Genomic DNA, 17,518 nt, shown 5'->3' on the forward strand with positions numbered 1-17,518 from the left:
ATGCCAGGCCTCTATGAATTCTCTGGCATGTCTTTGCTTAACCTGTCCCAGGATAGATGTGTTGTCCCATTCGAAATGTTTTTTTTCATCCGTGTGTTGGGCTATGAGGGAGAGGGGGGTCGTGTCTTTTTATGGCTAGCTGGTGTTCATGTATCCAGGTGACTAACTTTCTTCCTGTTTGTCCTACATAGTGTTTGTGGCAGTCCTTGCATGGAATGACATAAACCCACCAACACTCTCAAACAAAAACTAACAAACTTAAAAGACCCAGTACAACCCATGGACAAAACCAACGTCATCTACAAAATTCCATGCAAGGACTGCTACAAACACTATGTAGGACAAACAGAATGAAAGTTAGCCACCAGGATACACTAACACCAGCTAGCCACAAAAAGACACGACCCTCTCTCCCTACACACTGATGAGAAAAACTACCATTTTGACTGGGACAACACATCTATCCTGGGACAGGCTAAGCAAAGACATGCCAGAGAATTCCTAGAGGCCTGGCACTCCAACCACAACGCCATAAACAAACACAGATCTAGATACCATCTATCAACCCCTCAGAAAATGAACAGGAAATGACATCACCACGAACCCCATCCAGGAGAAAGATATAAATAGAAAGCAGGAGACAACAGCTTCGCTTCATTTGGAGATCGCCACTGATGATGTTACCTAGCCAGGTAATGAAATGTCTGGATATCAAACCTACAGCTCAGCGAGCAAACCTACACCCTAAACCTCAACCTGAGCTACAAACCTTGCAACAATTCCACCTTTTTTTAACTCTGATTTTCCTGCTCTCTCACTCCTCAGAAGCTGCTTGATCTGCTATGTTTCTTCCAGCTCCACTTTTTAATCAACTCTGATTGTAGATGCTGGAAAGTCATCGCAATTTGCCCAGACCCCAGTGGATACATACAAGAATACTTTTATTTGAGGTGGTAACTAAGACGTCCAATGCAGACTTGATGGACCAAATGGCCTCCCTTAAGCACTAGCAATTGGATTGCCTCCAGATATACCCTTGAACTATAAGTGGTAGATGATTCATGTATATGTCTGAGTCAGTGGGAATACCTGCACCCATTGTCCTACCTGAAGCCCAATATACACTGCTGTATATACAAGAAAACATGTGGATGCTTCAAGATGGAGCCGTCCTTTTAAACAGATCAGAAATCTTTTCAGCAATTTGTAGTCAGAGCTACGAGGCCTAAAGCGTGGAAAAGAACAGTCCGTACGCTCAGTTTGGGAGTGAAAGCTTAAATAATGAGGGCCTCATTGCTCCCCAGCTCTGGTGCTCAGAGACTATCATAGGGGTCCTGTCAGGTTTTCCTTCAAGCCACTCACCATCCTGACATGGGACTATATCACTGATTTTGTTTTCACTCACTGGCTGATACTGCTGGAGACCTACTGGCAACAACTGGACTGCAACGGTTCATGTAGGCAGCTAACCACATCTAAGGCAACTAGGGATGAGTAATAAATGTTGGCCCAGTCAGCACTGTTCACATTCTGTTAGTGTTTTTTTTTGTAAACCTGTAGATTGTAGTCTGTCCACCACCAAAGCTGCTAATAAGATTCTGCCCTGTGTTTCAGGATGTTTCTTTCTTTGATTAATCAGAAGTTGGAAAGGTTAGATGATTGGTTAGACTAGCAAAAGCAAGGAGGCTGGGCAAAAGAACAACATGAAAGATCTTTGATAGTGTGAAAGCCGATTAACCTCCCATTTCCTTGCCAACTGTTTCATTCTCCCAGTTTAGACCGCTCCTATTATGATGAGCAACCTTTAATTATCCAGTCAGATAAGGATATCCCAAAATTGACCTACTTGATGTGCAGGCCTAAGGTCTGATTTTACCATTAATTTTCCTGAGACGTGGTGACAGCTTTAATCTTGTGGTGGTTTCAAACCAGTATTAAGTCCTCTTATTTGCCTGTCCAATGATTTGATCAGAAAAGAATCAAAAGATGTTTCAGATCTGGGTGGAAGTTCTGGATATTACTATTGTTTCCCTCAATCTGGCAGGAAATGTGTAGTTTAGATTCCAGCATCTGCAGTCCTCAGTTTTTCGCCTAAGAAATGTGTGAACTTCATACTACATTAGGACTGTTTTTTAAGTGCCTGTGCATCTTGCATTTGTTGACCTTTTTGATAACTGACAAATTAATCATGATTTCATCTCCAATTGGTATAAAATGAGAATTCTAATTTTCTGAAATGTAGACCAAGCTTTATGAATCAGATTATAAGACAGAACGCAAAGACCGACAACGTACTCAAGCAGAAAATGAGAAGCTGAGGAAGAAAACTGAAGAAATGTATTTGCAAATGAATCTTCTTCAACAGCAGGTTAGCTATTTTTTTTTAAAATAATAGTTTGGTATCATTTGTGACCTTGCATGAGTTTTCAACCATGAGTATCATTACCAAAACCTTCTCCTATTTTGGTAATATCACTCTATATTTTGTTTCTGCCTCAGTTTGCCTGTTACACAACGTTCGTGCTGTTGTTATTCCAGCCAAAACGTTCTAAAGCTCTTCCGGATGACCCTTCATCTTTTGATAAACTTGTTCTCCAAAACTGTCTAACTCCTAACTTTCACGTCCCAATCACCTGTCAAGTCTGATCTACAATCTCCTCCAATCATACAATCCTTTTGATCTCATTGCTCACCTAAGTTTGGTCTACTTTAAAAATAATCTGCTTAGTATTTTGTACCCCTACAGTCCTGTGCTTTCCTACTCCTCTGTTGTGGGCAGAAGCTTCACGTTATTTCAAAGAACAATATAACAAATGAAAGGCACACAGTGTTTTCCTGTTGCTTACAGCATGCATCTGTTTAAAATAAACAATGGTAGTGTACCACAAAGTGACTCCCGATTTGGAGTCATTCCAAAACATTTTTGGAAAATTATGCATAGGACCCCAATTTATCATCTCTTTCAGACTGAAATTGATAGCATGGAATCAGGTTTCTATATTAAATAATTTATTTATTCTAAATAATTAGACTAGAACTACAAGTAAATTTAAGCATTTTGTATGACATTACTAAATAAAGCTTTGATCCACTTCATAAACTTTTCCCCCTTGTACATAAACTTCTTGTTGATCTTTGCTTCCCAATTGATGTTCATTATCTGATTTTGACTAGCTAGGTCCTTTGCCTTCAATTATCTTCCTCTGGAAGCTTCTACTAACTGGTAACAAGTACAGAGCAACTGACTTACCTGGAAAATGTTGGATTTATCAGATCAAAAGTCGTAGCTCACTGGAACTGCTGCAGGAAAGACAACTGGTTTTCTTAAAATTTAAACAGTTTTTAATTCAAAACTGAAGAGAACTGGCAGTTGCTTCTGGTGAGAACATCAGCACATACTTCTGTGTCTTTTTCTGCGTCTATTTCTCTCAAACTAATATCTAGTTCCAACCTGCTCACGCTCCTGATCGTGTGCAGATTGAAGGAACCCATATCTACATGGTTTCACAGCAAGGAATGAAATACATAGTGAACTCTTATTCAGACATTGTGGTACATCTTGGTTTGTTTAAAAACCATTCTTTTTCTCCTTGCAGTCAGATTTTGAAGATAAAAATAAGCTGACATGTTTCTTAGAAAACATGCCCTTCCCCAGAGAATCCTCCATTTTAAGCAGCTATTATCCCAAAGTTCTTTTTAAACATTTTGTTTCTGTCCTTTTTCATCGCTCATCGCCCTGAGTTTAGGATTAGTCCTGTGCCTTCGTGCAACCTTCATTTTAATCACACTGTCATTTGATGGCAGAAATCAAACTCCTTGTCCATAAACTCATGAGTTACTTCCCTAAGTTTGTTTTCCAGCTTTTTCAAGGTGGCATTTGCAACCTTGCTTCTGTCCTCATGTAGACTGTTGGTATTTAACTTGGTTGTGTAACCACAAAATTCTTATGATTTATTTCATGCTGTAGAGGCACTGTGTATAAAGCAGGTTGAGGTAGTTTGGGGGAGTGCAATAATTCAAAGTGGCTAAACTATTTTGACTAATGGGGAGGGAAGATAGTCTTACATTTAAGATTGTGAAGTTTGCAAATAGTTTCCAGTTTTTATTACTGGAATACTATTGACTAGAGCATAGCTGTTTTGCAAGTATTTCATTATCATCATTTGATACTTAAATGGACATTAATTGCTCAAAACAATCCTATTGATGTAATCAATGATTTACAGAGCAGAAATGTTTGCTTTCATGTTTGTTGTGGTCTTTTGTTTCTCTGCATTCTTTTTTTGAAAGCAATAAAGACAGATTTGGTAGCTAGCTTTCTCTTAGTTTAACTAAACTGTGTGCTTGCAAATGTGTAGCCACCAGAAAGAATTTGACCACACCCAGAGCAGCAAGTTTTGTGAGATGGTTTGTGCTGAGCACATGCTTAGCAAATACCTTAGCTGATTTCTCATCAAGTCTAATGAATGTACTATGCATCTAGCATCTCTAGTTTAATAACTTCACAGGAGGTATTTCAGAATGCTTCTAACACTTGACAGGTTTTCTTTCTTCATACTGGAGATCTTTCTAAAAGTATTAATGGAGATTCTCAGGCTGCCTCCATGATGCAAGAGTACTAGTATGGAACAGATGGATGAAATCACCTTGCTGTAAAAGTTCATATAAAGAGTTTCCCTTATCGAGACAATGATTGCAGAAGTACAGAAACATTTTTTTCATTTTGCTTCTTTCCTCTGCCCTGTTTTTTTTTCCCTGAAGACTCTTATTTGAAGTTCTGTTTGTTAGCACAGGAGGGTTCTCGGCACAACAGTGAGATAGACTTGCTGATGCTGGAGATTGAGTGAAACTAAGAAATTTGGTGACCCTCATTTGCTCAATTCTTCTTGACCAGCCTTTATGAATAACCAATATCAGACACCAGGCTTATAACTTATTTTTGAACTGTAACATTTTAGCAGAGATAAGCTTAAAAACAAAACAATTCAATTAATATCTGATTTTAAACTGAATCCTCTTTGATCACTGCCCACACTAAGGTCAAATAGTTACATTTTATATTAAAAGTCCTTTTAACTGTCTGGTTCACTTGAGCAGTTCCAAATGATGGTTGCTAAATTTTCAGTCAGCGGATATTGAATTGTTCACTGACCGTATAACATGCTTGAATTCTGAAGTCATCAGCCCATGCAAATAGCTTCTGTAGACCACTGGAGACTTGTAGCGGTGTCTTGCAGAACTTTCAAGAATTCAATAACTGGATATAAACTAGAGAACCAAAACTTTCTCCAGCAACTTTCACAGCCACACTTTTTTTTGTCCACACCAAATATTGCATTGTTGCCTTTTTTTTTATTTTGAAACATCCTATGTTTTCACTGATCAGCAATGGTACCTCTTTACCCCTTTCTCAACATCCAAACAGCTGTCAGTTTGGGTACCATCCCTCTGTCACTCCACAGCAAGTAGAGTTAGGGTGGTGCAGCCTGCTCTCTGAGCTATTGAGCAGCCTTTTTCAGTATGTTCACTCTTCTACACCTAAGTGGTATAGATTATGTAGACGAAATTTTAGTATTGGGGTAATCAGTTAGCTCAGTGGTAGGGAACACAGTGTGGGCATGTCCAGTCTTCCTCCAAAGATCCTCATTAGCTACCATCATCCTCCAGTTCTGTGGCAATGGGAGACCATTATCCATTTGTCCGTTTTTTTTGTATGGAATGTGCATGTCACTATAAATCGTACTAGCTTTTCCCCTAACCTCCAGTACTTGGCATGGGATATGCTCTACTTTTTTCTTCAGTTAAAAGAGGGGTTTCTTTGCCTTACCTCCTATGTCTCAGCAGTACCCTGTCTGTCCCGAGGAGGGCACCCACATACTAACCCCTCTCCCATGGGTGCCAGTTTCCTTGCTCGCTCGCTCGCACTCTCTTTTTTTTCCAGTTGGTTAGGAGCTGACGAGGGGATGGTTTCTTCTGGAACAAGGGCTGTGGATCAGATAATAGTCAGTGTATCTGCTTACCTGCACACAATCACTTCCTGTTCAGACAGGGATGGAGTTTTTAAACTTCAGGAGAATTATTTCCGTTTATTTTAAGTAATTTCTCTTGAGTGTCTATACCCAATGATCAAGTAAGTTTTTTTTTTAAGCCTTTCAAATTCCACAGATCTGTTACAGGTTGTTTCCTGAGGGTATTGAATGCTTAACTGGATACCTGTGGTATTAACTGAGATGCCCTTGATTTTTTTAAAAAATCTGTCTCTGAATGAATGACACTTTCTTCCAACATGTAGCAAACTTTATGCACTTTCCCTGAGCACTTACTCAGTCATACAAAGGGCTAATGTTGGAACTGGCCACTTCAACTGTTTTTCTACCACTAGAGAGAAAAATAACTTCTGCCTTCCCAAAAACTTGGGAATTAAGTAAACCAAGTTTACTGTAGTCTGAGCTAGTAATGCCTGCATAGGACACAGGAGTCATTTTGGTTCCGAGAGCTTTCCTGAAGCACCCCCCTATTTGTTGTTGCTTGGAATTTTAATTTACACTGCTCCAGTTAAAATCCTTCTACTCCTTTCTGTCTTCAGTTTCCAACTGTGTACAGTTGACCAGGTCTTCAATTTTTCATTTCCTGCCTTTTGGCTGAAAATCAAACCAAAATGCTTTGTTAAATTTTCAACTGTTTTGAAAGAGAGAATATTTTAATTCTCAAAATCGTTACAACCAGACACTGACAAAATACCTAAACTGTTATGGATTCCTTCCCTTTGGATTTTTTTCTCTCCAATTACTAGGCTGTATCAACTGAAGAAATTAATTGATTAAATAAGTACTAATTATCGAGGCCTCTTCGAGAATACTGTGTAGTTCTGGTCACCATTATAGGAAGGGTGGGATTAAATGGGAGACGGTAAATGTTTTTTTGAACCCAGGATGTTGCCAGGAATAGGCTGAGACTTTTCACACGAATGTAGGAGGTTGAGGGGAGACCTTTTTATAGAAACTTAAAATCGTGAGAGGCACAGATAAGGTAAATAGCAAAGGTCTCTTCCTCAGGGGTTTCCAGACTCAGGAGCTTATTTTTAAGGTGAAAGGAGAAGGTTTTAAGAAGGATATCAGGCACGTTTTTAAAATAATATATACAGTAGTTGGTTGTAACTCCAGCTGAATTTACCATCTTTAAAATACATTTTGGAATAGGAAAATATATGAAGGATGTGGGCCAAATGCAGGCAGGTGGTACTAGTTTAATTTTGGGTGGTACTAGTTTAATTTTGGGTGGTACTAGTTTAATTTTGGGTGGTACTAGTTTAATTTTGGGTGGTACTAGTTTAATTTTGGGTGGTACTAGTTTAATTTTGGGTGGTACTAGTTTAATTTTGGGTGGTACTAGTTTAGTTTGGGAACATAGTCTATATGGACTAGTTGGATCGAAGGGTCTGTTTCTATGCTCTATGACTTAGTAATTACACACTTCTGTTCTTAGTCTGGAGGGGACACTTGACAGTAATGCCAGATAATTCCTGTGGGTACAAACACCAGGGGAATATGTGCAGCTTTATGACAAGATCACATGTTGTGCTAGAGTGCCATGTTACCCCCTCAAGGGAGCAGTGCTGAACTTGAACAGTGAGTCAGCTGATCTTGCATTCATTCTCACTTTTTGCTCATCAGCATTTTCCAGTGGGAATAGCTGCTTCAAGAAGCATTATCATGTACTTTGTTCCTAATCTTAGTAATTTATTTCAATGTTACATTATTTGGCAAGAACAATATTTCTTCTATATCACCAGTAGAGTTTGAGGAATTGTTTTCCCCATTCCAAGTTCTGCATTAAACTGAGCTTACACTCCATTGAAGGCACAAAGAGTTAGTTTATGGATTTTGTTTCTGCTTAAATCATTTAAGATCCTTTTTTTTAATAAAGGCAATCCGTCTACAAGTGATATCAAACCAGTTTTCAAACCAAGTAAAATTTGCTGTCAAAATGACTGACTAGTGCTACTGTATAGCTATTTTAAATAAATCTGTTTAGACATTATCATATCCCTCCAAGGAAGGTAGGATTTTGACCCAGGCATTCTGTGGCAGGTACTGGTACTCTACTGCACTGCACTGCACCACAAGCCACCTACCTAGATGAAGTTCATTGTAACAGGCCAGATTATGAGGCAGCCGATTAGCTACTCTGATTAGTAGGGCTTTGGACAGAATGTTGGACAGTAAAATTCACAGCCTAAGTTGTTACTTGCGATATAATGTTATATCGCAATGGACCTAGTCCCTGTTAATTACACTGCACTGTAGGACAGCTGGACACTCATGACATTTACTATAATGCAGTCATAGGGAATCATATGTCCAGCAAGTGGGTGGGGTGTTTCACAGACTACAATTATGATGAATTGAAACTATAGAAACAAGAAGAAATATCACTTTACAGTAATGAGGTGTAATATCTTTCCAGGAGAAAGAATTGCATAATTGGAAACCTTGATGTACTTCTTTCTTAAAAAAAATACATTTGCTTGAAAGAGCAGATGGTATCCCTCCTGTCCCAGACATTGGAATTTATTGAGAAGCACAACAGAAATTTTCAGACGTAACCACAGAAGTATCCTCTCCTGCCTCCTCACAGTCTTGGCCAAGTGACTGATAATTAGCTTGCACTCCCCTTCCACCCCCTCCCTTAATAAAATAGTGCTGTATTCCTAACGGAATTAGAACTTCTGATAAAAGGCTTTAAAGTGAAACAATACAATGTTACTGCAGCCTACCCCATTAAGCTGGGCAGGCCCATCAGCAATGTAACGTTAGTGGCACCTAAACAATATAGAGAAGGATTTTCAAAAGATGATTCTTCATATTCCCATCATTCTCCTCGCCCTTTAGCATTTCTCCCAGGTAACTTGAATAATTAATTCAGCACAAAGAAAGAACACTTTGACTATGAGAGTAGAAATGAAAACCGTTGATGGAAATTGGATAATAACTTGAAGGAATAAACTTGCAGGAGTGCAAGCATCAAAGGGGAAGTGGAATCCATTTCTGTTACTTTGTTGAAAGTCACCATGGACTCCGATAACCTCTTGTGCAAAATTTGAAAGGGGATAAATCCCCAGAACCTGAACAGGTGTACCCTAGAACTCTGTGGGAAGCTAGGGAAGTGATTTTCTGGGACTCTTAGTGAGATATTTGTACCACTGATAGTCACAGATGAGGTGCTGGAATATGGGAGGTTGGCGAACGCTGTACTATTTAACAAAATATGGTCAGGAGAAGCCAGGGAACTATAGACTGGTGAGCCTGACGTCAGTGGTGGGCACACTGTTGGAGGGAAATCTGAGAGACAGACTTGCATGTATTTGGAAAGGCCATGTTGATTCTTTAATCAGTCCTTGCCTCGTGCGTGAGAAATCATGTGTCACAAACTTGATTGTTACTTCTTCAAAAACTCAGGATTGAAGAGGGCAGAACAGTAGAAGTGATCTATATGGAAGGCATTCAACAAGGTTTCTCATGGGAGACTGGTTAGCAAGGTTAGATCTCATGAAATTCAGGGAGAACTGGCCATTTGGATACAAAACTGGCTCAAAGACAAGGTGCTAGTTGAGGGTGTTTTTCAGACTGGAGGCTGTGACCCACAAGGATTGGTGTTGGATCCAGTGCTTTTGTCATTTATGTGAATGATTTGGATGTGAACATACACCGTATGGTTAGTGAGTTTGCAGATGACACTAAAATTAGAGGTCTAGTAGACATTGAAAAAGATCACCTCAGAGCACAACAGGATCTTGACCAGATGGGTTAATGAGCTGAGAAATGGCAGATGGAGTTTAATTTAGATCAATGCAAGGTGCTGCATTTTGGAAAAACAAATCCGAGCAGGACTTATCCACTTGATAAAGGTCCTCGGGAGTGTTTGATTAGATTCCCTACAGTGTGGAAACAGGCCCTTCAGCCCAAAAAGTTCACACTGCCCTCTGAAGAGCAACCCACGGGGTGGAGGCTGGTACAATTACAACATTTAAAAGGCATCTGGATGAGCATATGAATAGAAAAAAGGTGTAGAGGGGTATGGGCCAAATGCTGGCAAATGTGAATAGATTAGGTTAGGATATCTGGTCAGCATGGACGAGTTGGACCAAAGGGACTGTTTCCTTGTTGTGCATCCGAGTGACTTCCGCTATGCTAAATACGGAAAGAAGATCATTATATTTCACAAGATGTAGATAATAGTACTTCCTATGAGATGAATAATGCACAATTCCTTCACTGAGACAGTCCTTCAGTACACTAGCACATTTTCACACTATAGTCAGAATTCCTTTGGTGTTGAAAGAAGCAATTTGGCCCATTGAGTCCAAACTAGCTCTCCAAAGAGCATCCCAGCACCCCCATGCTATCCTTGTCACCTCCCATTTACCACATCCAGTCTCCACAACTCTGGACTAGCATAGCTAATCCATCTAACCTGCACATCTTTGGACTGAGGGAGGAAGCCCTCAAAAACACAATATGCAAACTCCACAAAGGCAGTCAGCAATGGCTAGAATTGAACTTGGGTCCCTGATACTGTGGCTCAGTGGTTAGTGCTGTTGCCTCATTGTGCTGCTCCTAAAAATATGCTGAGGTTTAGCTGAAGAAAGACTTGAACACACTGCTCTGATTCAAAGGCAAGAGTGCTACCCACTAAACCACAGCTGCAACCTTTGAGGGGTATTTCGTAGACAGTTTAGTATTTTGCTTTGGCTTGGTACCTGCTAAGGGTAGTGCCACAAAAGAAAATATTTTGCCAGACTATCTTTGTGGGAAGTACTAACTTAGTGTGGATGCAGTACATGTATGAAGATATTGATGAATCACATTTAATGTAACCACTGTTGTAGAATAGTTTTTGGGCTCCACACTTTTCACACATCAGTGGTCATGTCATTCAAGGAATAAAGACTACAATCTTGTTTGAAGATTTCAGAATCGAACATTTTTCTGAATGCTCGTTTCTTCTTTGTGCATTTTATCCCTGGTATCAGGGTGAGAATATTGTTAGTGAGATTGATGCCCAGGTGCTCAGAGGAAAAGGGATAAAAGGCTCCTGTTGTGGCACAGAGATAGCGTCCCTACCACTGGTACAAGAGAGTTGGGTTTGAGTACCACCTGTTCCAGAGGTGTGTAATAGCATCCCTGAGCAGGTAGATTTAAAAAATTGGTGGCTTTATATATTTTTTAAACACTATGCTATGATATTATTCTAACTCTGTGCCTCATTGCTTTTTAGCTCAAAATTTATGAGGATGATTTCAAAAGGGAAAGATCTGATAAGGAAATTCTACAGCGACTTCTAAAGAGTAAATCAGAAAGTAAAGAGCCAGTTCTGGTTCATCGCTGCAACAACACCCACAAGAAATCTCCAGAGACCAGGAGAATACCATGTGGGAAGCACTGTGTTGAACGACATACTGAATGTTCAAATCACCATAGATGCAGAGGTGCAGAAATTCAGGCAGATGCATACTCCATAGGTTATCCTTAAAGAAAATGCTTGAATGTGGAAAAGCATTATCAAAAGTACGTTCAGTACTTTGGAAGACTTGCCACACCAGGAATGAAGCAAGAAAACCCATGATCATAACACATCGTAGAAAAGTTATATCTGAGAGCTTCATGACCTCTAAATATAGGACAGCATCTTAAATATGAGAACACATTTACATTTTATATAAATGTATAATTGTCTCATTTTATAAATGGGTTCATATGCTGCAATTAAAATAGCAGATGTATGTATGTTACATGAACACATTAACAATGTATAACATTTTAACAAAGTATCAGTTCTAAATTTTAGAAGTATGATGTGTATCTAAACATTTTCTTTTCATTGGATATGAGTGATAAACAACTACCACTTTTGTGAAAATAAATCACTCTTGCTCACACAAATACTACCATTAAGTATATGTCGAGTAGGTTAACATCTTTCACTGAGCCAGTAAAAGAAATTTGTTACTTCTGTGATTTATTTTGAACCACAATGATGGAATCATAATCTATTCTTTTTAGTTTGCAATACTTATGCAAGATATGTGCCTTCAGGGTCAAATAAATATTGGCTAATAACACTAGGAATTACCTGTAAGCCTGGATTACAAAAATGCTCATAGATCCAAAGTCTGTTGCTTACCTTGAGAATAAAGTTGAGGATTGCTGGGAAATCATTGTATTGTTGATATTAGTATCCATTATAGACAGCAGACCAAAGCTTGAAAGATAACAAGTCTATCTTTAATCATCTTACAACTGATGAGCAAAAGCTGTCTTTTTAGGCTAACAGTAGATATCAGGGTGATCAATGGAATTCACCGTAAGTGTTTGAGTTTATTGGTGTGATCTTCCTAACCTTAGTGGTGATATGCTCAATTAAACTGAGGCATTCCACCAAGGTGAGTTTCAATAGCAACTGTAACCTAATAATTCTTCAATAATACTGAACTTGAGTATTACTGTAAAAGAAAATACAATAGTAAAAGATTACTTTTCAATTACACTTGTATTCCTTGCATATTGGCTTGATGAGTACAAGATGAAAAGCTTCGACAATATCTCCCCAGCAATCCTCAACTTTAACCTCAAAAGAAACAAACAAACTTTGGGTCTGTGAGCATTTTTGCAATCTAGGTTTAAAGGTAATTCCCACAGTGTTGTTGGCCAATATTTAATTGACACTTATACAAGATATGCCTTATGTAGTTCAAATTATACAGAATAGATTATGACATCCATTAGTCTAAATCTTGTGCTATATTTCAAGCTTGCTTGTCACCAACCAATCAATTTGGTGATTTAATTAAAAAGTGTTTAGCAAAGCTATGCCAGCTGTGAAGCTAATTGATGTTTTAACAGATTATTGGTCATCTTCACAATGCTATTTGTGACTCTTTTCAGGTATATTAATGCCAACTGTCCCACATTACAGAGGTGCTTAACTGCGGGCAAAGTGCTTTGAGGTATCCGGAGAGCACAAAATATGGCATATGGAACTGATGGGCTCTCTTTCTCTCTGTTATAATTAAAAGTATCTTATGTTACTAATACTGTAGTGTACTTCCAATTCATCTTTATATTTGTAGACTTATTAGCTACATTTTGGGGAACATTGAAAGGGGATATATTAAATACTGTTTGGGACATGTTGGTAATGTCTGTTATGTATCACATTTGAATAAATTACTGACTTTTATAATAGAACAAGAACCTTTTATGACTCCCGTTGAGAATTACACAAATTTCTATCAAGTTCTTCATAGGCAAAGTTGTGGCGAACATAGTTTCTGGTTACTAAGTTGTCCTCTAAGACAAGTTGATAACTTTGAAATGGGATACTTACTGTCTTTGGTTTCTTAATATTAATAATTTAAATTGCTAATTTATTGGGTGAACAGTTTTCCCTGAGGGGAAAATCTATGAACTTAGATCTAAGACTTCATGTGCATTTTCCAAAGACACTGCATTAAGAAATTATTTTCACATCCGTATTCCGTAGCTTTATTCATCCAGTGCTGTTTCAGCTATTTCAAACAAAAACTGATATGTTTTTTTTCCTGTAGGAACAAATTCAGTCTGTGTGGTGCAAAGTATTAAGCCATTTGTAAGGAGCCAGTAATCTAAGTAAACACTTCTGTCTTGAGTGATCTGCATCTGCATGACTAAGATCTCAAAAGAATCAGAATCCCTAAAGTGCAGATACAGGTCACTCGGTCCTTTAAAGTCTGTGCTTCTTTCAAAGTGCATCCCTATCGACCCCCACAATCCCTGTAACCACACATTTGCCATAAAAGAAAGTCCTATGATACAGGTAGTGATCAAGTAATCCAAATGGGAATATTAATGAAGAATCCATCAAGTTAGGATAAGTTTGAAAAAAAAACACATTTCAGCTAATGTTTACTGCACTTTAGATAACCAGCTTTGTTTCATTTCTCTTCTACTCAGGAAGCTATTTGTATTTTTTTTCTACCCTTGATCAAAAATGATTTTTTTTTAGTATAATAAACTTTAGCTTACTTTCAATCTAACAAGATAATTACAGATTTAATTTTTAATTTATTATTTAAATGGAGTCAGTGCTTCCATCAAGCTTTTTATTTTAAAAACAAAAGGTTGTAGAGGTTGGTTGATTCAATTTTTTTACGTTATACTCTTGCATCAATAAAATACAAAAAAATGTGCAATGAAGGAAATGCTTCTTTCCCAATGAGTTCAAAATCAGAGAAATTGAAGCATAATACCATTGTCATGTTACCACTACCCTCATCTTGTTAGAATTATACAGTCTGGGTAAAACTGGTTTGTATCAGAAATTACATAGTGGTACAAATATTATGGTTAGCTCAGCTGGATGGCTGCTTTGTGATACAGAGTGATGTCAACACCATGGGTTGAATTTCTTCACCAGCTGAGGTTACCATGGAGAACTCTTTTTATGCTGTCTCCTTGTCTGAACGATGGTCATCCTCCCAGTTAAACTATCACCAGTCTTCTCTCTGTCTAATGAGAGCCCACTCCTATGGTCTGGTAAGGCTATGATGACTTCATAGGTGGCAAAGAAAAAAGGGCCATGTACATATAGCAGTGGACGGCATGTTAATTTTCCATCATTGCTTGTAATGATTGTTCCATATTTCTGTAAAATGATTATACCTTATGAATATGGCCATTGCAATATATTGTCATTCCTGATTTTTTTTTTTCCCAGTTTTGTTACAATAAAAAGTGTTTGTTTAATGATCAGATTCTGAAATACTTGTTGGATATAAATTGAAATGCAATTGAATACTAAAAATTGTGGATTTGTATAGCATTTGAGATATTACAATGTTTCCCCCCCCCCATTTCATTCAATTTATGCCAAGGATGCTTCTCATGCTGGGATATGGTCTCAATTCAGCCCTACTTACTCTTATTTTTCTGAGAGGGAGTGTCCATTAGCTTTTTGCTCCTTAGTTTCATTACAGCTCACACTGGTGCTGTCCTCAACCAAAAATCACTATCCATTAGAAGTCATGAGCTATTCGAAAAGCTGGAACCAGTTTCTTTTAACTTACATGCAGAAGCTGTTATGATATGCTGTCACCCCAGCTATGATCAGATTAGACTTACAGAGTGGAAACAGGCCCTTCGGCCCAACAAGTCCACACCGACCCGCCGAAGCGCAACCCACCCATACCCCTACATTTACCCCTTACCTAACACTACGGGCAATTTAGCTTGGCCAATTCACCTGACCTGCACATCTTTGGACTGTGGGAGGAAACCGGAGCACCCGGAGGAAACCCACGCAGACACGGGGAGAGTTCATGTTAAGTACTATCCTGGTTTGTATGGTGTGATATTACACTAGGTAGCAAACACATGAAAGGATAAAAGCCAAATTGCTTCCTATCCCAGTCTGATTTCATGACATTGTCATAATCCCATCTGATAGTAATACTAGATAAGATACCAGACTGAAAACTGGCTTGATAAACTTGTGATCTAGTTCCACTTTGTCCACTCTGGAAGTCAGTCACGGAACATATTTGCAATAGGAAGCTCGAGCATGAAAATACACTTTTGTTAAAAAAAAAGTTCATACACATGAGCACGAACTGTTACATTATACAAGAACAATTTGAAGCAATCCTATTTCAAATATCCAGAAGAAAGAGGCACCCATTTTACCCCAAGAACAATCTTACAGACACACATCTTAGTATACGGTCACTCCTATCTCCGCATTAGAGCATTTGTCGGTTGCAATGTTTGTAACTGGGTTGTGTTTTGAGGTGGAGAAGTCAATGTTTCCAGTGTAATCCTCCTCCAGTCCTGAAGGATTATACCTGATACATGGACTCCTCTACCCCCTGGTGCTGCCTGGCTTGCTGTGTTCTCCCAGCTCCTGCTTGCCTACCTTGGTTTCCAGCACCTGAAGTTTTTGTTCCTCTAACTGGGTTCTCTTTGACAAATTTGTGCATTCCCTCTGCTATTTTATTAAATTCTCCTCTTGTGACACTTAAACAAGTTGCTAATTCAGCTGACTTTACTGTCAGATTCTTTGAAACTCAGGTCTTCAGCCTTAAAAGATGTATTTTCTTCCTACTCTTTCAGGGCCTTCTGCTGCTGGGCTTTTTTCTCAGCAACACACGATTTTTCCCCTTCTTCATTGGCTGTTATGGAGACAGACTCACTCCCGCTGCTGTAAAGACTTTTTTCTCTCTTGGCCAGTTTCTGTCTGAATGAACTTGCTTCTGGACCTTGCTCGCTGGGTTCTAAACCTCAAGCGATTTAGTAATGATCTCCCTAGAGGAAGGGGAAGGTGGGGGAGTTTACTAGTCATTTAGATGAAATCACATGATTTCATGGAAATACTGACTTAGCTCAGGGCTCTGAAAGTCATTTTTTTAAAAAGTCAATATCCAACTAATGGATCTCTTTCCCCTATTCCTATCTTCATTGTTGATCATCAGTCTGTTTCAGTACAGTAGCACTTTCACTCCTGGCCTAGAATTTTGTGGTTTCAACAACCATTGCAGGACATGACCACAGAATCTAAGCTGAAAGCTCAGTTGTGAGGGAATGCTGCACTGGAAGAGATGCCACCTTCTGAATAAATCTATTAAACAGCTGCCACTTTTATCTGTTTGGGTAGATGTGAAAGGTCCTGTGAAAAGCAATAATTTTGAGAAAAACAGGCACTATAATCTTTTGGGAAATACTTATTCCTCAAGCGAGGTTACCGGTTTGTTTCTTTCTGTTTTATGCCAATTGGCTTGTGTTTGTCAACAGTGATTACACGCAAGATTAATTTAGGTTGGCAGGCTACTTTGAGACAGGAGGCACTACAATGCCTTTTCTTTGACTTTAACCACTGGCGGACTTCCCTCATATCTGGAAGAATAAAGCAATCGTCTCCTCAGACTCTTGTGGTAGTGGTAGTGTCCTTACTTCTGAGCCAGAAGTCTCACCTGTTCCAGAGTGTGCGATAAGATCTTTGAACAGTTCAATTAAAAATATCTCCTGCTGGGAGGAATAGGCCAGCCAGATAACAATAGAGATTTGTCCTCAGCACAATTTATTCTCATCTATCTGTTCCCAAAATGAAAATGTTCCCCTATTGAGTATAACCGTCTGTGGAAAAATTTTATAGATGTCTGAAAAAGTCCGCTTTAAAGAAGTAATTGTAAAAGGTCAATATTCAGGTCGAAATAAAGAATATTGATCGAAACAGGTAAATTGGCTTTCAGAAGTCTGTGGATAGAGCAAAGACTTTTACTAGGAGTTTGCCATTACCACTTCTGAATTACTAGTCATATGCAAGTCTGCTAAAATGAAACCCCATAATTACGGTTCCTTTTGATAATCCGTCTTTAAAGATCTTTCTAAACCTAATAAATACTTTCAAAGTGAAAGGCCAGTTATTAATACAATAAAATACTTAAAGGATATTCAGTAATTGCAAGATATCTGCTCCTTTAGTTACA

At 38.6% G+C, this 17,518-nt stretch overlaps 1 protein-coding gene across 3 annotated transcripts in view; it reads left to right on the forward strand.

The window, feature by feature from the left end:
* The window catches only part of si:ch211-153b23.7 (TNFAIP3-interacting protein 3), a 48,483-nt gene extending 34,414 nt beyond the window's left edge, over nucleotides 1-14,069 (forward strand). For all 3 annotated transcript variants that reach the window (XM_060832245.1, XM_060832246.1, XM_060832244.1), the window contains exons 7-8: nucleotides 2,243-2,368; nucleotides 11,278-14,069. In XM_060832245.1, the coding sequence (XP_060688228.1) occupies nucleotides 2,243-2,368; nucleotides 11,278-11,532 (381 nt within the window). In that variant the 3' untranslated portion in view covers nucleotides 11,533-14,069. The remainder of the gene's footprint in view (nucleotides 1-2,242; nucleotides 2,369-11,277) is intronic.
* The last annotated feature ends 3,449 nt before the right edge of the window (nucleotides 14,070-17,518 follow it).

This window comes from Hemiscyllium ocellatum, chromosome 11 (genome assembly GCF_020745735.1).
Source record: "Hemiscyllium ocellatum isolate sHemOce1 chromosome 11, sHemOce1.pat.X.cur, whole genome shotgun sequence".
Classification (NCBI taxonomy): domain Eukaryota; kingdom Metazoa; phylum Chordata; class Chondrichthyes; order Orectolobiformes; family Hemiscylliidae; genus Hemiscyllium; species Hemiscyllium ocellatum.